The sequence below is a fragment of the Leuciscus leuciscus genome (genome assembly GCF_965113295.1).
Source record: "Leuciscus leuciscus genome assembly, chromosome: 9".
Lineage (NCBI taxonomy): Eukaryota > Metazoa > Chordata > Actinopteri > Cypriniformes > Leuciscidae > Leuciscus > Leuciscus leuciscus.
In genome coordinates, this window is record NC_138733.1 from 7,123,971 (window position 1) to 7,147,636 (window position 23,666).

The following is a 23,666-nucleotide window of genomic DNA, read 5'->3' on the forward strand; positions in this document are numbered from 1 at the left end:
ATATCCACAAACAGTATTTAACAGGAAACACGGGTCTAAATAGTATAATATTCACCATATATCTAGCAACAGTTCAACTGCAATGTGAAGTTTATGCAACAATACCATAAACTAATAAGTAAGAATTTCTTACCTTACATCTTTCTTGTCTTCAAATCGCGTTCTTCTTCTTCTGAGGTAAACCCAATGTAAGCTCAGACGTGTCTTCCAAACTCGACGAAAAGCAGAGACTTGTGAAGTTTTTTGGTGTTTTGTGTTTGAGGTAACGAGGGCGTTCGCGTCCCATGTGGAGATTTGCATGTGAATCACTTTTGCGCGAGTGGGCGTGTCGAATTAAAAAGTAATTAGCAAGCGTTTGAGATACTGGACATCCTGTTGGTTTTATACAAATTACTTAAACAGAGAATATTTGTTTTCAGTTTGAATCCGATCATTTAAAAGTACACACTTAAATGTGTATAAAGGTGTATGGCTCATAAATGTGTGAGAAGTATTCGCTGAGTTTTGTTTCAGTTTATAGACGTGCTCAAGAAAAAAAAGTTCACCGCGACGGAGAGGCAGAACGCACACCCTGTTTATTTTCTTTATTTTACAAAAGCACAATGTTTTGATTTGATTGTAAGTGGACACATACAAAAGTAGAAATATCACAGATTATTTTTTTATATTTCTTTTTTCTGTCTAACCATAAATGACGGAGTAATTTAAGTTTATGTTGCTGCTATGTGAAAAAAATCCAGCAAAACGCGTCGGCGCGTTTCTCGACCTCAGAGGGTTAAAATAGCATATGAATAACATTCGCAACGCGCCACTGACTTTAAACAATTTTTTCCTGGTTAGTGGCGCAATTGTTTTCTAAACCTGCAAAATAGTATGAATGAACATTTGCGCCGGAACACGCCTCCTCTTTGCGCTGAACCGCCCCCGGGAGCGCAAGTGTATTTCTTAAGGCCTCATTATGCTTCTGCGTCAACTCCACGGCGTAGCTACGCCGTCACTCCAACGGCGTCGTGACCGTTTTATGGTTCTGCGTCGGGTTGCGTTGCATCGCGGTGCATTTCACCGCCAGAACGCTAGGGGGTGGTGTGGTTCGCGAATCTCTTTCGTAGTTTGTTTTGGTTCCATGCGCCGGTTCCGCTTTTTCATTTCCGACAATGGCGAGCGAAAGAGAGAGAGTGTTGTTGCAGCTGGAGCTAATCAACGTTGAACAACAAATGATTTTATTGCAAATGTTTAATCGTAGAAGAAAAAGAAGACGTCAGCGAAGGTGGTCTGTACGACCAGTGCACGAAGACAGGGGAAGGATTGGCGAATTTGTTACGGTTGTTCGACCGCTGAGGGACTTGGACGAAGAAATGCACTTTAAGTATTTTCGGATGTCGAAAGGTCGATTTGACGATCTTGTTCATCGTTTAAAGCCGTTAATACAGCATCAGACTACACACAGTATGCCTATTGACCTCGCTCAGAGACTGGCAGTGACTTTAAAGATTTTATCTTCGGGTGCAAACCAACAGATCACCGGGTTGGGCTACAAAATGGGTGCGACCACGGTGTCCCGCATAGTATCGGAGGTCTGCAAAGCGCTGTGGACTGCGCTGCAGCCCGAATGTTTGCCCTGCCCTTCAACCAGCCAGTGGAAAGCTATTGCTTCAGATTTCTGGCGACTTTGGAACTTCCCAAACTGCGTTGGAAGCCTCGACGGGAAACATGTTAACGTCAAGGCACCACCAAACGCAGGGAGTGACTATTTTAATTACAAGGGGAATCACTCCATTGTTCTCATGGCAACCTGTGATGCCAGGTATCGGTTCACGATGGTGGACGTGGGAGGATATGGACGGGAAAGCGATGGTGGCGTTTTCAAAGCGAGTAGATTTGGGTCGATGCTGCTGGACCACCAGTTGAATCTGCCCCAACCAGCTGAACTGCCTGGGACCAGAGTCCAAATCCCTCACGTTATCGTTGCTGATGCTGCCTTCCCCCTACACTGCAATCTCATGCGTCCCTTTCCAGGTATGTAAATGAAATTAAAACATAGTAGGCCTACATTGTGTCTTCATAACGTGTTTGTTATGCCTATGATTGTGGTACAGTGATTAATACTGTGTTTTCTGAAACAGGGGGGAACATGACGAGGGACAAGGAAATCTACAATTACCGCCACTCCAGAGCAAGGCGGGTGATTGAAAATGCCTTTGGCATCATGGCTGCACGGTGGAGAATTCTGGGAAGATCAATTGAGTTCCATCCAGACAAAGCTGTGAGTGTCGTTAAAGCGTGTGTTGTCCTGCACAACTACCTCACCTACACAGACGAAGTGAACAGCCCAGAGAGCCGATATGTACCACCACATTTTACAGACTGTGACTCTGAAGGGACTGTGCAGCCTGGAGAGTGGCGAAGAATGGTGGCAGACGACACAAACTTTGTCCCCATAGAACCGACACGGATGTCCAAGGCCCGTTCCACCCGAGCTGCCATAGCTGTTCGGAATGACTTGAAGGCTTTTTTTCAGTCTCCACATGGAACTGTGCCATGGCAGGATAATGTAGTGTCCCGTGGCAGACTTGGTTAATTACTTGATATCCATGATGTACCCGTGAACATTGTATTGTAAATAAAGGTACGATTTTTAATGTTTTTAAAAGAAGTCTCTTCTGCTCACCAAGGCTGTGTTTATTTGATTAAAAATACAAAGCAAAAACAGTATTATTGTGAAATATTATTACAATTTAAAACAGCTGTTTTCTATGTGAATATACAGTAAAGTGTAATTTATTCCTGTGATCAAAACTGAATTTTCAGAATCATTTCTCCAGTCTTCAGTGTCACATGATCCTTCACAAATCATTCTAATATGATGAGTCGATGCTCAAAAAAAATTCATTACTATTTTCAATGTTGAAAACAGTTGTGTACAATTTTTTTTTTTCAAAATTCTTTGATCAATAGGAAGTTCAAAAGAACAGAATTTTTTAAAAATAGAATATTTTCTAACATTATAAATGTCTTTACTGTAACTTTTGATCAGTTTAACTCATCCTTCATGAATAAAAGTATTGATTTAATTTATTTCTTTCCCCCCTAAATAAAATTGAAATTCTTATTGTCCCCAAACTTTTGAAGGGTAGTGTTTAATGTTACAAAAGCTTTCAGTTTCAGATAAATGCTGTTCTTTTGAACTTTCTATTCATCATAGCATCATGAAATAGAAATGTAAATAACTGTTTTCAACATTGATAATAATCATAAATGTTTCTTGAGCATCAAATCATCATATTAGAGTGATTTCTGAAGGATCATGTGACATTGAAGACTGGAGTAATGATGCTGAAAATTCAGCTTTGATCACAGGAATAAATTACACTTTAAAATATATTAAAATAGAAAACAGTCATTTTAAATTGTCATAAAATATGTTTTGTTTTATTGTTTTTTATATACTAAACACAGCCTTGGTGAGCAGAAGAGACTTCTTTTAAAAACATTAAAAATCTTACCGATCTAAAACTTTTGACCAGTAGTGTATAACACAATAAAAAAAATTAAAAAAAAACAGTTTATCACCCATATACATATGCATATATTTTTGTGGGCTTTATACAAGAATTGAGCAGTATAAAAATGTTTAGAGGGTATGTAGTGAACTTTTATAATTATTGCCACACATTTCTATACAATGAGTATATTATATTCCAAGACATTTCACTTTATTAATTATAGAAATACTTTTAGATACTTTACCTTGTATGTATCTGATGTGTGGTTTCCAGCTTAAAGGGATACTCCACTTTAAAATGAAAATTCTGTCATCATATTCTCACCCTCATGTTGTTTCAAACCTGTATGAATTTCTTTCTTCTTCTGAACAGAAAGGAAGATATTTAGAAGAATATCAGTAACCAGACAGTTTCTGGTCTCATTGACTTCCATATTATATTTTTTCCTACTATGGAAGTCAATGGGACCCAAACACTGTCTGGTTACTGACATTCTTCTAAATATCTTCCTTTCTGTTCAGCAGAAGAAAGAAATTCATACAGGTTTGAAACAACATGAGGGTGAATATATGATGACAGAATTTTCACTTTAAAGTGGAGTATCCCTACTATTTCTAATGCAACACCATCAATACTTAATAATATTTCTGCGTTTTCTTTATAATTACCAAACATCATTACCTTCGTTTTATTTAAATTCAAAGATAATTTATTAATATCCATCCATATTTTTAGTTTTACTAATTCTTTATTTACTGTCTTTATAAGTGTATTATAATTATCAGTATGAGGGTGCAAATGTTCAGTCTCATACAACATCTTGTGAACACTTGAGGCTTTAAAGGTAACCATGAACATTGTATTGTAAATAAACAAACTTTTTTTCAAAACAAAACGTTGATTTATTAATGTGCAATGAGTAATAAAAGTGCCAAGAACAAAGGGCAAATGTTTAAGTACAATAAAAAAAAATATATAAGAGTAATAGGCACAAAAAATATAAATATAAAACACAATATAAGTTAACTGTAATATATAACATTATCTAAGAAAATGAACTATTTACAAATATTTATAAAAGTGCACTGAATCAGTGTGTGAACACCCCAGACGAGGATGCAAATGTTCAGTCTCTGCTCTCATACAACATCTTGTGAACATTAAACATAACATCAGCCCTGCGGCCCTCTGGCACTCTTCGCAGCAGATCAGCCACTGTCTGGCCAAATCGGCTACACTCGTCGCTGGTGTCCTGCACCAGCTTTTCTTGAAGGTCCATGCGGCGTTCGTCCAGCTGCGTCATCTGCTTTATTAGCCAGTCATCCTGGTTCCTCTTCCGTTTAGACCCCACTCTGGACACAGGTGACTCGGCAAGGATTGAAGATGGTGGGCTACACACAGCAGGCACAGGTGGTGGTTGAGTAGACAAAGAGAATGCCCGTACAGGTGAGGTTGGTGGCTGGGGGGACACAGAGGATGACTCAGATGAAGAAGTGGATGGCATGGAGTCGGAATCAGAAGATGGTGAGGTCTGCCCCTGTTAAAGACAGAGCAGATTAGATTAGATTCAACTTTGTCATTGTGCATACAGGTACAAAGACAACGATGACTGGTTGGTTGGTCTTTGTCTGTGCAGGTAATTACAGTGTTGTCTATGCAGTCTGATTTACGACCAGAGGTCTGGTATAAGATATGGAATTAGCAGCGCATGAAACCAGCAAAGCAAAACAATATTTTCAGCATGTTATGTTACATTTTGTTTGCACAGACGTTACAGACGATACATGACGACATGCATTAGGACAACCTGATAGCATTTTTAGCTAGCTAGCTTAGTAGCACACACAAGAAGAGGTACAACAACGAACTTATATTTACCTTAGTTTCGAAATTCGACTCGGTTTCTCGATGCTTGACATGGGGTGCCAGCCAGGACAGAAAATGGTAAAATGCAGGAACCTTTTTGCCGCCTGGATCACCGCTTCTTGGCGCCAGCTTTTTGCGGTGACGAACAAATTTGTCACGCAGGTTTTTCCACCGCTTCATGCAGTCGGTAACGTCCAAGCCAACATTTTGGCCAATCTCTTTCCATGAGTTGTTTGCCATCTGGCAGTCTTTGTAGTGCGCTGAAGAGGAATTGTACAGGTGGTCATACTTTCGTACTTCCTCGATCAAACGTTCCTCAACTTGATCCATCGTTGAAACAGTGCAGCGATCCAGATGGTCACTTTAAAAATGGCGGTATAGCGGGAAGGGGAAACCGGAAAAGCTACACTCCGGAAATGATGTATAATCTGACCAATCACAGCCCCTGCGATCTGCGTCACCGCGACGCGTAGTTACAATTTTTTGGAGGTGCACGTCGAGCTACGGCGGAGGGGTCGCGTCGAGGTTCGCGTCGACGCAGAGGGGTCCGCGGGGGTACGCCGTCGATTTGACGCAGAAGCATAAAACAGGCTTTAGTTAACCGACGTGCTTCTGTGGAGGGAAAAGTCCGCTTTGCGCGGGTGCAAAATAGGAATGATACATGCGTCGGTGTACAAAGTCAATTGCGCTGGGTGCAAGATAGGGCCATGAGTCTTACGTAACTAGCTGTAAACTCCGCTAGCAACTTTCCATGCATTCAGTGTATTTCTTTTATTTTGTATGTGCAGATGCTGTTTTATGTACGCCAGTGCCTGAAGGCATGTTTTGTGTTCTGATTTGCCCAAAGGTATGTTGTTCAATATGTAAAATGTGAATTAGTTATAGAATGAGGAAATATTTTCCTGTGTATTTTTCTTAAGTTTATTTTATCCCTGTCTAGTATGCTAAAGGTGTATCCTTCTGTATGAATGTCTCTTTTTGTAATAATTTACAACAGACGATCAGAAGCGGTATGCTTTACATTGGATGCTGGTTTATTCAGGCCAGTGCCTGAAGGCATGTTTTGTGTTCTGATTTTCCCAAAGGAATAAATGTGAAAAGAAAAAGCCAGTTTTGGTCTCAGTCCCTTCACCACCTGACCATCGTTACACTGGTGCCGTGACCTGTCGATCTCCCAGATCAGCCTGACGCCGATCGCCGTGGATGCTGCGTTGAAGTCCAGCTCAAGTGTACGAGATAAAGTGTGGTTAGAGTTGTCTTTGTATATGGTTAGGCAGTATAGGGCTGTGTCTATATTATTCCAGTGTGGGGAATTGTTCATTATCCTTGATATACAGTAAGCTACAGTGTTCTTTCTCTAATATTGTTATCTCTTATATATATATATATTTTTTTTTTTTTTTCATTTGATAATACACAACGCAGATACTTACCATTATGGCTGAGAAATATAGTTACAGTAATGTTGGAGATCATTTTGCTAGTCCAGTTCTTCCTAAAGATAGGGGTATGTGGGGTGCATGGCGGGGTTCTGATAGCGGTGCTGTTGGACATAGGTTGGACAGTGGGGAGGTAGGTTATTCCCAGTCATTAGCTGACAGCAGTAGGGGTACAGGGTTAGGTCTGAACCCAGGTTGTACTCCTGTTGGCCAGTCTATGGGGGAGTGTCCTCTCACATCCACACCCAGCAGTATTGATTCTGCTGCTATTAACCACCTCACAAGCATGGTGGGACAGTTAGGTGCCCAGATTGGTGAGTCTATTGTAGCCAAGTTAATGTCTGCTGGCGTAGTGAATACTAGCAGTGAACACCAGGGCGGCTCATCCCCTGCACATCACATCACACACATGCAGAACACATCACCTACACATACAGGAACTAGCACTGTAAGACAGACAGACTCACACGTTACTGTAGATGTAAAATCAGACAAAGAGCCTAAGTTGTTCAGAGGTGACGGTTCTGACAAATATCCAGTCCAGGACTGGATTGACATGACTAAAGCTTATCTGAGAAAGTAGCGGTGTCCTGTGGATGAGCAGGCAGAAGAGATCATGGGGAAGTTGATGGGCAAAGCGAGAGATATTGTGAAGGTTGCCCTGCGTAGCGATCAGACTCTCGCTGAATTCAAGAATTTAGTAGTAGGAAATTACGAGTCATCCAATTTTTTATATCAGCTATGCATTCCTTTAATTTTGTGAATTGGTAAGTTTCGTTAGGTTTTGAAGAAATACAGAGCTGAGTATCGTCGGCATAACAGTGGAAGCTAATTCCATGTTTCCTAATGATATCTCCTAATGGTAGCATGTACATGGTGAACAGCAACGGTCCAAGTACTGAGCCTTGTGGTACGCCATACTGAACTTGTGATCGATGAGACATCTCTTCATTTACTGCTACAAACTGATAACGGTCAGATAAGTATGATTTAAACCATGCTAATGCAATTCCACTAATGCCAACATAATTTTCGAGTCTATTTAAAAGAATGTTATGGTTGATAGTGTAAAATGCAGCACTAAGATCGAGTAACACTAATAGAGAGATACAACCTCGATCGGATGATAAGAGCAAATCATTTGTGACTCTAACGAGAGCTGTCTCAGTGCTATGGTACGGTCTAAATCCGGACTGGAAATCCTCGCAGATATAATTTCTTTCAAGAAAAGAACACAGTTGTGAAGATACTGCCTTTTCTAATATCTTTGACAGAAAAGGTAGATTTGAGATCGGCCTGTAATTGACTAATTCTGTAGGATCAAGTTGCGTTTTTTGCGATCTATGACCTCTGGAAGCATCTCTTTCAGTAGCTTAGTCGGTATAGGGTCTAACATACATGTTGTCGATTTAGATGATTTAACGAGTTTAGTAAATTCTTCCTCTCCTATAGCAACGAATGAATAAAAATTTTCCTCAGGGAGACTACAATTCACTGCCTGATGCGATACTGTAGTAGACGGTTGCATAGTTATAATTTTGTCCCTGATATTATCAATCTTATAAGTGAAAAAGTTCATAAAGTCATTACTGCTGTGTTGCATGGAAACTTCGGTGCTTGAAGCTTTATTTTTCGTTAGTTTAGCCACCGTTTCAAATAAATACCTAGGATTATGTTTATTTTCTTCTAATAGGGTTGTAAAATAAGCAGATCTAGCAGCTTTTAAAGTAAATTTATTTTTACATTAAGCACTAACACTTCAAAAGAATTATATTTAAAACTTGATTTCTTAGTGGTTTTGAAAATATTTCTATAAATTGCAGCAACACCTCCCCCTTTGCGTTTCAGACGAGGCTCATGTTTATAACAGTAATCTTGTGGGGTGGACTCATTTAAAGTAATGTAATCGTTTGGTTTTAGCCAGGTTTCTGTCAAACACAGCACATCTAGGTTATTATCTGAAATCATATCATTAACAATGAGTGCTTTTGAAGTAAGCGATCGAATATTCAGCAACCCAAGCTTTATCATTTGCTCATCTGTATTATAGCTGTTTTTTATTTGTTGAACATCAATTAAATGTTTAACCTTAGATGGGTTTAAAAGTTTTTTGGATTTCCAAATTCGGGGAACAGACACAGAAGAGCAGCACCATCTCAGGAGGGATGAATACCATCTATGAAGGTAAAATGATGCCATAAGGAATTGCATGCGCAGGGTAAGATTTGTGAAAGTGTACATAAAATTGCAAGCGTAAATTAAATGTGCATGCGCAAGAGAAGATTTGTAAAGGTGTAAATCGCCTTTCAAGTGTAAGAAAAAAATATTTGCAGCATTTAACTGTTATTCGTAAGTGTAATTCATGTATTGTGAAGCTGCAGCTTCATGCTAACGCAAAATAAATAGGATCTGTATTCTTCTGACTTCCATTTTTCCGCGCTTACACTTTTGGCACGGTTTTTGCGCACAAATACGGCAAAAATCACTGCAGGCCTGTGAACAGCAATTTGCGACCGAAAACAACAGAGTTAGGAACTGCAAAACAGATTTATTGCGTAAAATCAAACTTTGTGTAAAAAAATAAACTGTTGCAAATGTCTATATGACTTGTTGTGTACATGAGGCAAAAAAAGTTCCCGAAATAACCCGATTTGTAGAGTTGCGTCTTTCCTTTACCTGCGCTTCCAGTTTTGGCTCGATTCTCTCACTCATTGAGTTTTGCAAGCGCGAAGAGGAGGGAGGGTCCACCTTCTTCATGTAGCCAATCAGATGAGCTTCTCGCTGACTCTAGGTTTACTCTTATCTGATTGGTTCAATAAACACGCCAGTCACCAGAACACATCTTTATCTTCATTTGGCTCAGAAACGTTCTTGTTGCCGAAATGGTACTTTTAATGCACACATACATGTTAAATAAATAGATAAATAGATCATGATTGCTTAATAGCCTGTGAACCATTAGGCTGCCTATATGAGTTCATACTGAATTTCGAGCTGGTGTGTTAAGAAAATTAAGTATCTGCACTACTGCATGCATAGGCTACTATTATTATTTAACTTAAATGAGTTACAATAATATTTTTTCAATTTTCAATATTGTATTTTAAGAGCATCTCTGAATTATGCACCATTTACCACCTGCAATGCCATCGTGCAACCACTAGATGGCTGTATAGCCCTATATATAATCATATCAAGAGGCTGTATATTCCCTGGTTGCTGGGTTTTTATTCAGACATAATTAGTTACTTTTTGTGAAAGTTTTTAATTTAGTATTAGTTTTTCATTACAGTCAAATCTGGACACAGAGAAAGCATTTTGTTATTCATGCTAGCTACATAAAATAGCTTGATTCAGTCACAGGAAAGTAATCACTAATCAGAATGAATATTGACAGTGCGACCAAGACAATATTTCAAAATATATAACTGAGTGTTAATTACCATGAACAGAGACATGATGTGAAAAACACTGCATCAGAATGGTATTATTACATAAAGAATGGGTATTAAATGTTTTGATTGTAAAGTTTAACATCTGCTCAGTGGTGTAACAGATTATATAATATATCAAATTTCAATCCAATAACGTTAACACCAGCTTGAAATTCAGTATGAATGTTAGTCAGCCTTAATCAGCCTGATGGTGCACAGCTTATTAAGCAATCATGATGTATGTTTATTTATTTGTTTGTTTATTTATCTATTTATTTAACATGTATGTGTGCACTAAAAGTACCATTTCGGCAACAAGAACGTTTCTGAGCCAAATGAAGATAAAGATGTGTTCTGGTGACTGGCGTGTTTATTGAACCAATCAGATAAGAGTAAACCTAGAGTCAGCGAGAAGCTCATCTGATTGGCTACATGAAGAAGGTGGACCCGCCCTCCTCTTCGCGCTTGCAAAACTCAATGAGTGAGAGAATCGAGCCAAAACTGGAAGCGCAGGTAAAGGAAAGACGCAACTGTACAAATCGGGTTATTTCGGGAACTTTTTTTTGCCTCTTGTACACAACAAGTCATATAGACATTTGCAACAGTTTATTTTTTTACACAAAGTTTGATTTTACGCAATAAATCTGTTTTGCAGTTCCTAACTCTGTTGTTTTCGGTCGCAAATTGCTGTTCACAGGCCTGCAGTGATTTTTGCCGTATTTGAGCGCAAAAACCGTGCCAAAAGTGTAAGCGCGGAAAAATGGAAGTCAGAAGAATACAGATCCTATTTATTTTGCGTTAGCATGAAGCTGCAGCTTCACAATACATGAATTACACTTACGAATAACAGTTAAATGCTGCAAATATTTTTTTCTTACACTTGAAAGGCGATTTACACCTTTACAAATCTTCTCTTGCGCATGCAAATTTAATTTACGCTTGCAATTTTATGTAGGGGAGCGCGGGGCACAACCTAACGCGGGGCTAGTTGTAACACGCTTGTTTTAAATACTTCCGCACATGCTTGGATGACGAAACTTTGTGTATTTACTAGTTGCCATATCAACACTACATAGAAAAAAAAATTCCGCCAAAATTATTTTTATTTTTGGAAGATATCCATAGACATTTATTAAACCATAGCAAAAGCAAATATCTTACTTAAGTTAATTTTTCATCTCTATTTTTTGTGTTTATTTAAAATAAGACAAATATGATATTATTTTAATCTCCAAGATGTTATTTAACAGTTGAGATAGTTATTTAATGCTTCGCTAACTAGCAGAATACACTAGCAGGGTTTAAATCCCAGTTGTGCAGGCGGGGGCATGTTGTAACACTGCGTTACAATGTGCCCCTATTAGAAATATGCTATTATATTCTATACTTTTATTAATTTTATTGGGAAAACGTGAGAAAAAGGTGAATAAAGACTGAGAGTCAATGTTCAGAAATGACTAATTATTTATTTGTTTTGAACTATGTTGTATAGCTGTGTTTTCATGTGTTCGTAGTCAAAACTCAAAAATGAGTTTATATTTAATAATTAAAAATTGCCATTATTTTATATGAAAAAGTGTTTTAATTGTATTTTATTTAGAAAATATTTTAGTTTGTTTTGTATATATTTTTTATTAGATCAGATAACATTTTAAGCTGTCATATGTTATGTTACAATGTGCCCCCACACATGTTACAATGTACCCCACCTATGGGGCATGTTGTCACATTTCACTTCCATTCTTTCGGGGTATGTCAAGAAAAAAGTATATACTGTATTAATAAAACAAAACCACATAATTGTACTAGACATGTGGGAAATTAATGTGGGAAAAAATAAATACTCTGAATCATAAGTAGATTTACACAAACTGAGAAAGTCAAAAAGCGTTAGGTTGTGCCCCGCTCTCCCCCTACACTTTCACAAATCTTACCCTGCGCATGCAATTCATTATGGCATCATTTTACCTTAAGACCATCTCTTTTCAACAGGTCAGGTTTGCCCCAAAAACTTTTTCAATTGTCTATGAATTCTATATTATTTTGAATCCCTAATGCTTATTGGCTATTTTCACTCCCTAATATACATTTTTTCACTCGTTTTACTTTTTAAGACATTATAAATGATAATAATTAAAGTTAATTTCATCTACACCCTAAATTAAGCTTAGTGCTTTATTGTTAGCCCCAGTGCTACCAGATATTTTCTGTAGAACTCAGTGGCTATGGTGCTGCTGCCCTCAAATGTTAGTCTTTATAAAATAAAACTGCACATTGCAATATCTGTATGTGAAGTCTATTTATTTTAAAGCATTTGTCAATATTACAGTTATTTTGGGGGAACTTTGAGTAATTGCATTGCAAGTAGGGCTGGGCGATAAAACGATAACGATAATTATCGCAATATAATTTTTTCTCGATAAAATGATATCAAGAGTTCGATAAATGTTCGATAATGTTTATGTGCCAAAAGCGGAACGAAACTCATTTGAACTGCGCGCCACACGGACCATTTATCCGCTCGGCTCAAAGTCCACACGGCAGCGCAGCGCGAGCTCACTACTAGAGCAGATGCGTTTACTCTGATCGGTCTTGGTCACGAGATCCAGTGAGAAGCACTTGAATTCAGCGAAGAACACAAATGTCTCAGTGATTTAATGAGCTACTTTTGGGTTGATATGATCTTGTATTGTCTTGGCCTTTTTATCTGTATATTCTGATGTACATTTCTGTTGTGAAGAACTTTGTGGCTTTTTGTCTGTGAAATGTGCTATAGAAATAAAGCTTGCTTACTTACTTCTCTTTACAGTTATTGGCTATATGTCCAAACCTCTGACAGTTAAAACACCTCAATGGTTTTGGCACATACATTCTCACTGGGTAGCTCATATAAGCAAGGTATTCCTTTTTTGGTATATTCTCCCCCTCAAATTCAATCAATACCATTTCACTATCCTTTTTCACTCCTTCTCTTGTTGTTTTTAATCTTTGTGCAATCACTAAAATAATATAAACAGTTGTTTAACGCATTTAATTAATAGTTTCAGAATCTACCAATTCAATAGCCTAATAAAACATTTAACAGAAGTTTGCTTGAAAAAACAACAACCTCTCAACACTACAAAATACATTATATTTGTACACACTTGCAACTTACTGCAGCAGATTTAATGGCATCTGGGCCGTGCACAGACCTTTTGAGGGGCATGTGTTGAAACTGAAAAAGTCAAACTCAAACGCAGTTACGGGGTTTTTGACCAGCGAATGTGTGCAAATGTGCATTTTGTCCGTCATTAAAACAGCGCCGGCGACATCACATTACATTTTCATCAACAGGTTACAAACTAGTTTGTTGTAGCTATATAGGCGGGGCGCTCAGTTTTTCCTGTTGTAAAATACATTTGGCCAAAATCTCATTTTATAAAAGATGAAATGCTACTGTATGCACAGGCTATGTAAGTATAGACTATGTTTTGGCTATGGCAAATGCTAGACCTCTCTCTCAGGTCCCACATGTCTCAGTCAGACATCAAATAAATAAAATATGAGCCTTTATAGACATAGTATTTAGTACTTATTCAAACAACAAGATCTTTGTTTACCCTTGCAAAACTTCATTCAGCTGCTATCTGCTGTGCGGCTGCTGCGGGACTTCAGTTCATTCAGTCAAGACATAGGGGGCGGAGTTATCAGATAGAGGGGGCGGAGTTATCAGGTTTACTGACAGTTTGAGGATCGAACAAGATTTACACAAGCTCTTTTTAAGAACTTTCATTGGCTAAATATTTGTAAAACAGACAGACAGACGTAAAGGGAAACCAATAGCATTGATTTATTTAAGAATAAAAAAAACACCACCACCAAAAAAAACAGGCATGTGCTCTACACAGGTTGAGCCCTACCTGTGTACGTGCCTGAATGGCATTTTAATCCATCTGAAAATGAAGAAAACTCTATTTTTCAGTAGGCTATGTTTAAAATTTTACAGCAAATTACTCTTGTACAATCAGGAAACAATATAGTAAACATTGGTAAATTAGTAAATTACATGAATATGTCTTATTCAAGCAGATTTTGCAAAGTAATTATACAGCAAGAAAATAAATAAATCATTATTGACACTAATTTAAACTACAGTAGATGATATAGTGCAGAGGTGGGAGTAAGTCACACATGTGCAAGTCACAAGCAAGTCTCAAGTCTTAACATTCGAGTCTCAAGCAAGTCCAAGTCAATTTTGTGAAAAGCAAGTCAAGTCAAGTCAAGTCAAGTCAAGTCAAGTCACTGCTTTAAGTCAAGCAAGTCAAGTCAAGTCGTAGCTTGGGTCACAAGTCACTGGCAAGTCATACAAACGTTTGATGATTTCACTGAATTTATATATTAAAATAAGTTAAAACTACAGAAGTTGTGGACTATGGTTTTATTTGCAATTTTTTTTTTTTTATATGCATTTCCACATACAGCTGAGTGGTTACTACAATAAAAAAAATAAAATAAAAAAAAATTAATAAATAAAAAAAATTAAACTACATAGCCTAAAATGTAAATGTAACTGAAATTAGGCCAACATTAAAGCATTAAAAAATAAATATGCCTCAAACATTGCAGAAGACCATTAAAAGGTATTAAAAAATTCACAATTCAAGTATAATGGTTCCTATGCCACCAAATGGCAAACTGGCATCCCCTTAATAAAAGTTAGATATTTTTAATTATGAAGTTAAAACCGCCAATAGGTTGCGCCAAATCACCGTCTTAATGTACGAGTCATAGAAGCATTCATTCAACTGATTTGTTCAAAACGGCAGATTCGTTCTGGAACTAAGCAACTAGGTCACTGTTACGCATAACTCTTTCTGTGGCTTGTTTGGAACTATTGTCATTGGAGAAATAAAGCAAAAACAGAGAATATTTGGAATATTATGTCTAAAATGTCACATCACAATATTCACTCTTTGTTTACTGAACTGTTTTATAAAATCATTATCACATTTGCAATCACGCCAATATTCTGGAAATATTTTTTAATATCATAAGTTATAATTATAAAAATAACTCATACTAGGGCAATTTTTCCACCACATTTTGAATTTTGGGTGCATATTAATTCTGCTGGCATTTTGCCCCCAACCCCCTGATAAGATCTAACCCTGCTTTAAGAGAAACATAAAACACGACAAAACATTAACAGTTTTCTATGTTGTTTTTTGTCATTGGAAAGAACAACATATTTGGCTTTAAAGCATGATTTGATAGAAATGTGGCAAATGTTATACAAAACATATGCCATCATTAATTATAATTTGAATATTGACAACATTAAGCTACATTTGAAAACATAATTGTGTATAAAGAGGCACGCTGTTTTGACCATTATTCTCTCTAGATTTAAAGATAGTCAAATTAACTATAACAAACAGGTTAAACAAGCCATAGCTTACTTTTAGACGTGGTGAATGAAGTTCGACTGTTCGAGGTTGTGATGGTCGTCCGATATCCCTTGCCAGTTATTATGCGTACAGCAAATCTTATTGTATGAATATGGTCAATTTCTAGTGTTTATATCCAAAAAGAAACGATGCTGGGAGATTTTATTGTATTTAGCGCGCGCTCACCGCGATGTATGTTTTTTCTGGGCTTGTGCAGCGTCACGCATTCACGCAGAATCTGATGACTGGCGTCAATGGTTCCTTTGCTTTCATTTTGTTCATCAATCGATGTTGCGATGATTTATATAAAAATATATATCAAGTCATTCTCGAGTCATACAGTTCAAGTCAAGTCAAGTCTCGAGTCATTGGATCTCAAGTCAAAGTCAAGTCGAGTCATTTTCTTAATTTAGTCAAGCAAGTCTCAAGTCCTTAAATTTGTGACTCGAGTCCCGCATCTTTTATGTTTGAAACTCTTCTCACTCAGTACAGTCGTACGGCTTTTCTCCAGTATGAACACGCTGATGTACTTTCAGGTTTCCAGACTGAGTGAAACTCTTGTCACAATATGAGCACTTGTAAAGTTTTTCTCCAGTATGAATTCTTTGATGATTTTTCAGATGGTCAGCTCTAGTAAAGCTCTTCCCACAGTCCAAACACACATTATCTTTCTCCCCGGTGTGTGTTTTCTGGTGTCGTTTACAATGATCCTGTCGTGTAAAAAACTCTCCACAAAATGAACATGCATAAGGCCTCTCGTTTATGTGAATTTTCAGGTGTTCTTTTAGATTTGCTGATAATTTAAAATCTTTACCACACTGATCACAGTTATATGGCTTTTCTCCAGTGTGAACGCGCATATGATACTTGAGATCAGTTTTACTTCTGAAACTCTTCTCACACCGAGTACAGTGATACGGCTTCTCTCCAGTATGAACTCGCTCATGTATTTTCAGGGTTCCAGACTGAGTGAAACTCTTGTCACAATATGAGCACTTGTAAGGTTTTTCTCCAGTATGAATTCTTTGGTGCCGTGTCAGACCAACAGCTCTTGTAAAGCTCTTCCCACAGTCAAAACACTCATGATCTCTCACTTCATTATGTGTTTTTTGTTGCTGTTTACAATTTTCCATCAATGAAAATCTCTTTTGAGTTTTGAAGTTGCAATGTTCCTCCTCAACTTTATATAGTTTGTGTCTTTGCTCTTTGACTTGATCTAAAAAAAAAAAAAATACACAAGTAGTAAGAATCAGTTGAAGGGGGATAAATTAAATTCACTGAACCCCGATTTATTAGCAGAAAAAAATCAGGGATTTTTACAAGTATCTAGTATCAGATCTTTAATGTGACAAAGGTTAGTTGTGTCATTCCCTTGTTAAAGGAGAACTCCGGGCAATTTGTAAGTTAATCTTGATCGTTAGACCTTTGTGAGTACTGTCTATAGAAAAAAAAAAAAAACGAACCGGATCGGTGCTTACAACACGGAGCTACTACAGCTAATGTCCAGAGTAGGGATGTCCCGATCCGATCCACGGCATAGGTATCGTGCCGATACTGGCCCAGAACGCTAGATCGGATATCGGAGGGGAGAAAAAAAATATGATCCGATACCTATTAGGGGTGGAACGGTACATGTATTCGTATTGAACGTACGTTCGGTACGTGCGTCACAGTTCGGTGCATGGATTTACACGGAGAAAACACGGTATAAAAATAAATAAAACTTGCGTGCACATTAATTAATGTAATGCGGAACTACTGTTAGATACGCGCATAGACATATGCGGGTTCTTTAGGGGACACCTAATCTGTAGCCCTGCCTTAGCTCTGAACGCGCGTCTATTTCGCTTCAAACGCTCGCTTTATCATTATACGCGCGCGGCGCGTCCTATTCGCTTTGGACGCGCGAATGGATTCAAACTGTTCAAGCATCGAATTTGACGCTCTATTCGCGTTTGGTGTGAACGCAGCAAAATGAACAGGCTACGATGTCAAGATTGCAATGCTGGAATGTGTGTGTGTGTGTGTATGTGTGTCAGAGAGAGAGAGGCACGGGCGCGATCGAACAGTGGAAACATAATAACATACTCCGTCATTTTGTTCATACAGGACATCATTAAAACTGCAAAAAGTGTTTAGCCTACTGTTTTATTTGTGTAAAACACAACATTGTGCTTTTGTCAAAATGTAAACTCTTGTCAAACTGTAACCTACAACTGTCACCCAACCAAAATGTCACCTACACATTCTACATTGATTAAAAAAGAAAATCAAATGTGTTTTTAATGGTAGTATTATTTTACACAGAAATAAATTATTTATAATTCAGATGAGAATAACGTTAAAGTTAATTAAAATTTTAAGGAAACAAATAAATTGATCTGAAATATAGCACATTAATTTAAAATTATTCAGGTACGATTACCAAACATATCTCAAGGTCTTTTGAATAAAGGGTGGCAGTCTTTCATTATCAGCTGTTGTTGTGGACTATATACTGGAGAAGTATTTGTTCTTCATTTGAGTGAGATGTTTTTATGTGGCTAATTGAGCAAAGTGCTTCCATATATTTTATTATTAGTAGTATTAGTTCAAGAATAAAATAAAAATATTGGATTGATATCGGTATCGGCAAATAGCCAAAGCTGCGGCATCGGTATCGTATCGGAAGTGAAGAAGTGGTATCGGGACATCCCTAGTCCAGAGCTCCCACTCAGCTATAACGGCAGTTATGGGGGCATAAACATAAAGGGTGTCTTTGTGCCTGTTAACAGACACAAAATGCAATTAAAATGTCTGTCCAACATGAACAGGGCCCTTACATGACAACAAGATGCGTTTAGCAACTTAGCCATTGATAGGGTGACCATATTTTAGTTTTCAGAAAACAGGACGGGGGCGTGGTTGATGGGTGGGGGCGTGGCTTGGGAGGCCCCACCCCTGTTAAGGGGCGTGGGCATGGTTGGGGTGAATGCATCAAAAAATACTTGACTAATGCATTCACAACCTTGCAACTATGTTATTGTACTTTAATACATAAAGTAATACATCCTTTCCATTCAATGTTTGGCCCGCAACAATAGAATACTATTAAAAAAAAGCTTTTAACACCTTTTACATGACACTATTTTTTTTTATGGCCATACCAGGTAAAAAATCTACTACTAAAATAAAAAATCTACTACACTTATTTCAGTAAAAAAACAAAACAATTTCAATCCTCCTGATGTTCTCTTGTAGCCTATACTTTCTTTATGTGGGCTTCTACTTCGCTAGCACCTTTATTTGACACTGACACGTACGTGCCAGCTTTGCAGTTCATGCATTCTGCTTTACACGGATCCCGACTGAAACGAAAAAACGGGAATTTTCTCTGTAAATCATCTGTGAATTTACATTTGGGCTTTTTTTTTTTTTTTTACGCTGTTAGCTACTTACATCTTATCTCGCACCTGACCATAAACTGAAGCGTCGACCGTCGAGTCCTGGTCGAGTCACACTGCTAAAATTGAAATTCTGTGTCTGTGAACGTAAAGTCCGCCTGCTTTGATTTGATTAGTCATTTCAAACATTCTGACATTGACGAGCAGTGTGACAGACCAATGAGGCTGAGATGAACACACACACACACACACACACACACAGGCCTCTGTATTCTGACGTGCTCTCTGCTTGCCGCTGCGGATTGAGGAACGCAATGATTATAACAAGACGGGGCGAAGCCGAAGTCGGTTTCATATGTTTTGTGTGCAAAGGCAAGCATGTATTTAAAGTACACGCTTAATGGCCCAATGAAAAATAATGAAAACCAGGACATTTTCATCACTTTATAAAAAACAGATAGGACGGCCAGGACAGGACCTGAAAACAGGACGTTTGGTCACCCTAGCTATTGTTTAAATTCACCTAAATAGTGTTTTAGACGGCTAGCTGTAGTCTCGCGCTGAAGTCCCGTGGGAACTCAGTTGTAGCCGGAAAAAGGAGGGAGGAGCGTCGTGTGTGAGAAGAGTGATGATCGGAGTTGCTCACAAGTGAAGAAGAAATGGTTTGCGTTTGTGCCCTTCCGAATTGTGGCAACAGAATGCGAAAATACAAGAATTTACATTTTCATCGTCTTCCTTTCCATGACCTTGATATTTGGCAGTTGTGGCTAGTTGTACTTCAACTTGATGTGCAAACTCCTATAAGAGTACTACGCGCTAAAGATTACCGCATTTGCAGCAAACACTTTGAAAAAGATGACTACACAGACACAACACAGCGGGGCCGGTTGAAGAAAAATGCCATTCCATGGACGAAGACGCGTGCAACCACTGTGGAGGTGATGTAAACACGGGACTTCAGCGCGAGACTACAGCTAGCCGTCTAAAACACTATTTAGGTGAATTTAAACAATGGCTAAGTTGCTAAACGCATCTTGTTGTCATGTAAGGGCCCTGTTCATGTTGGACAGACATTTTAATTGCATTTTGTGTCTGTTAACAGGCACAAAGACACCCTTTATGTTTATGCCCCCATAACTGCCGTTATAGCTGAGTGGGAGCTCTGGACATTAGCTGTAGTAGCTCCGTGTTGCAAGCACCGATCCGGTTCCTTTTTTTTTCTATAGACAGTACTCACAAAGGTCTAACGATCAAGATTAACTTAAAAATTGCCCGGAGTTCTCCTTAAATACAATCAAACAGACGTCAGATTATAATAAATGTATGATTGTAGAGTTGCATTTTTTCTGTTAATATAATTATAGTGCTCATTATTTCCCAGTAACTAGATCTGCTGAACTGAAGCTTTGATACCTTAATGTTTCTCAACAGTCAACAATGAAGAATCAATAATGGACACCAACCTGTTTGTTCCTCAGTATCTTCATGTTTTATTCTGGATGGTTCTGGATCACTCATGTCTTCAATCTCCTCTTTAATAAACTCCATCTTTAACAGTCACACAGATTTCAGCTGCTACTCCTGGAGAATATTCCCAGTATTTATTGGTGAATTGTTGTGGGAGGGGCTTCACTGCAGGTGTGAACTGTGATCACTGTGTTTTTATCCAATCTGCATTTAAAAAGTACAGGGCCATCATGTTAAACTGCTACTGAAAAACCAAAAGTTCCCTGTTTTCAGCTCATTCATTATGGTGATGTCTGAGATGTTCTGTAAATTGGCACATTAATTCGTTTTATTGGTGTCAACAGACTGAAAACAAACTACAGAATCTTAACATTTGAAATTTCACTTCAGTTCTTATCAAGGAGGATAAATGTGAATTTTCAAGTGAACCCTGATTGGATAATAGAAAACGAGTGAGATCTGTCTATCAAATATCAGATTTGTGATGTGGGATACTAAAGGTTAGTTTTGTCAGCATCTGGTTAATAGTCAAAATGTTAAAGATAACTGCTGTACATGATTATGATCTAAGTGCATTTATGCCATATATTCCTAGATTATTTGCTTATTTTTCACAGCTCTTATGATTGGTATCTAACAATATATGAACTAATAAAAAACAGCCAATGATTATCATGCATTTAAACTAATTGAAACAAATCATAAAATCAGCCTTTTTTTTCTTCTTTTTTTTTTACATTGTAAAGGATGTTTTGTGTAGAAGGTAACTACAGAATTAAACAAGAGAATCTGGTTATTCAGATAAGAGGCTAAATGTTTTGTCATTGAACTTTAATTATACAAATCAGATTGCTGTCAAAAAATGTGTCTTTTAAATATATAGCAGATTTCACCTAAATTAACCACATCTGCAGTTTATTGACAGAGGACAGACATAAACACACATAACTTCAGATTCACTGTCTTTCAGCTGAATGATGTATAAGAAAAGACATGTTAATTACCGTCCTCCCTGTTCTGTAATTCATCTAATACACAGGTCACATATATGGCTAAAAAATATGTTAACATCAAAATGAAAGCTACACACATGCACTACACTAAACGACATTTGCACACACTCAATCCACCAATATTATATGTGGAGAAATGTATTAACAGTCAAAAACAACAGTCGGCAACTTCAAACCCGTGCTTTAATAAAACTGCAAAAATAAATCGAACTGTTGGCGGAAAAAAGAATAAATAAACTTTTTCCGGTTTTATGTCTGGATATAATAACTGCTATAATGAATTTAAACTTAAAACTTCACTTAATAAAGCCTATTTTCACTCTTTAATGCAGAGACCTACCTGACTGACTCTCTCCAGTCACGGGCTGTTCTGACTGAGCGCGCGCGACCGGTGAAGCAGTGGATTCTGTTCCCTACCGGAATTCCTGTTCCCTTTACGCAATCATACTACAAATCATGCGTAGTTGCCTAGTTACCATACGTACCGTCAGAACTGAATACGAGCCCTAGACAGTAACACGAGCAAGAAGCACAACTGGATGTACGGGAAGCCAAAAGGTTAAAAAAAGGATTGTATCTCTTCCCGAAATGTAAGCGTTTTTTATTATATTTTTATTTTTTTATTTATCAGATTATTTCTTTTCAAATTTAAAACGTTATTACCGATTTCAATGTAATGTTTATTAAGGCTTTGATTAGTACAGACAAACCTCTAGCGGAAGACTATTTGAACCACTATCAAGTCACAGGTGCTTTTAATGTCACATTTTATGAAAGAAATAATGTTATAGAAATAAATTATTTTGAAAGACTGATTTTCGAGTAGGTTTAACCAAAGTGAAAATGAAGGGAAAAATAAACAAACTCCAAAAACAATGGCTTCATAATTTAGTAATTTATTGCAAGAAGCACATTTGTATTCATCCTCTGTGGATGGATTGCCCACACACTTTAAGTGGAACCATCGCCCACAGTCATCACAGGCAATCTGTAAAAACAAATAAATATATATATATATATATATATATATATATATATATATATATATATATATATATATTAGTAAGAGTAACAATTAAAAAAAAGGGGTTTAAAGCAATGGTCCATTCATGACTATTTTGTGTATGCTACACCAACCAAAAATACTCAGCCATAGTTACCCAAAGAACATCTGCAGAGTCATCAAAAGTTTCTGCCTCTCCACAAGTGGCACAGGTCACTTAGGTCATCTATGTGATACAGTACAACACTGATGAAAGTTATGCACATCCAAAAGCACGTCAATAACATTCATGAGTTTATAAAGCCATACCAGATTGGCGGAGCAGAGTTAAAGCAATCTCCATTCTGAATCGTGTTATGTCTTGTAGCTCATTGGAGAAGTCAATTGTGGTGTTTTGCAGAATGCGTTCTGCAAACTGAGGAAGAAACAGGAAAAATTAACTAGGCATCATCCCATTTTAATGAACATTTAATATTTGCTACAATGCTATAATCACACACCTTCAAAGCGAACACACCGCATGAAATAGCATCCCTCTGAAGTGGGTGAGGCAAGCTTTCACACACCCAGTTTGAAACTGAAATGCCTTTTGCCATCATCAGGGCTTTAAAAACAAGATAGGTTCTTTCAAGCATACAGTACATATTACACAATAACACTACATATGATTGTGGTGCATGAAAAATACCTTGTTGTCTCCAAACACTTTTTTTTTTCTTGATATCTGACTCTCCAATTGAGTCAAGCAGAATGTTTTTTTGTTGGGATGGGTATATAGCCTAAGTAACATGCAAAAAGACAACTTGATAGGGGTATATAATTGCTAATCAGGATTAAGGGGAAAAGGGAAAACTTAAGTGAAACTGTTCTATACCACAAATACTTACAACTAGGAACCAGTGGTGGCCCTCATTTACAATGCCCACTATGACCTCATAGTTTGCTGGATCCAAAAAAAAAAAAAAAAAAAAAAAAAATAAAAAAAAAATTATATAATATATATACACATACAAACGAATGTACACAAAGCCCTGAACAAAATGGGCATTTACACAAGTAATAAAATGCAAAATAAATGCAATTTGCAGGACACCTTGAGCCTTTCATGTTTTCCCTTCCACATGTCTGT

The 23,666-nt window shown here is 37.5% G+C and overlaps 1 protein-coding gene and 3 long non-coding RNA genes across 4 annotated transcripts in view; 1 reads left to right on the top strand and 3 right to left on the bottom strand.

The window, feature by feature from the left end:
* LOC309506489 overlaps positions 1-17,874 on the bottom strand; it is a 75,885-nt gene extending 58,011 nt beyond the window's left edge. Inside the window, exon 1 of the long non-coding RNA XR_014208800.1 lies at positions 17,575-17,874. This is a non-coding gene — a long non-coding RNA (uncharacterized lncRNA). The remainder of the gene's footprint in view (positions 1-17,574) is intronic.
* LOC309506498 overlaps positions 1-23,666 on the bottom strand; it is a 301,633-nt gene that overhangs the window by 232,155 nt on the left and 45,812 nt on the right. The window lies entirely within an intron of this gene.
* Positions 4,630-5,899, bottom strand: LOC309506391 (uncharacterized protein; the record flags this gene model as incomplete). The annotated part of the gene is made up of 2 exons (XM_082180293.1): positions 5,382-5,899; positions 4,630-5,040 (listed from the first exon to the last, which is right to left on the bottom strand). Exons 1-2 carry the CDS (start codon positions 5,697-5,699, stop codon positions 4,630-4,632), a joined length of 729 nt encoding a protein of 242 aa, XP_082036419.1. The 5' UTR covers positions 5,700-5,899.
* LOC309506454 overlaps positions 4,920-23,666 on the top strand; it is a 189,227-nt gene continuing 170,480 nt past the window's right edge. Inside the window, exon 1 of the long non-coding RNA XR_014208756.1 lies at positions 4,920-5,032. This is a non-coding gene — a long non-coding RNA (uncharacterized lncRNA). The remainder of the gene's footprint in view (positions 5,033-23,666) is intronic.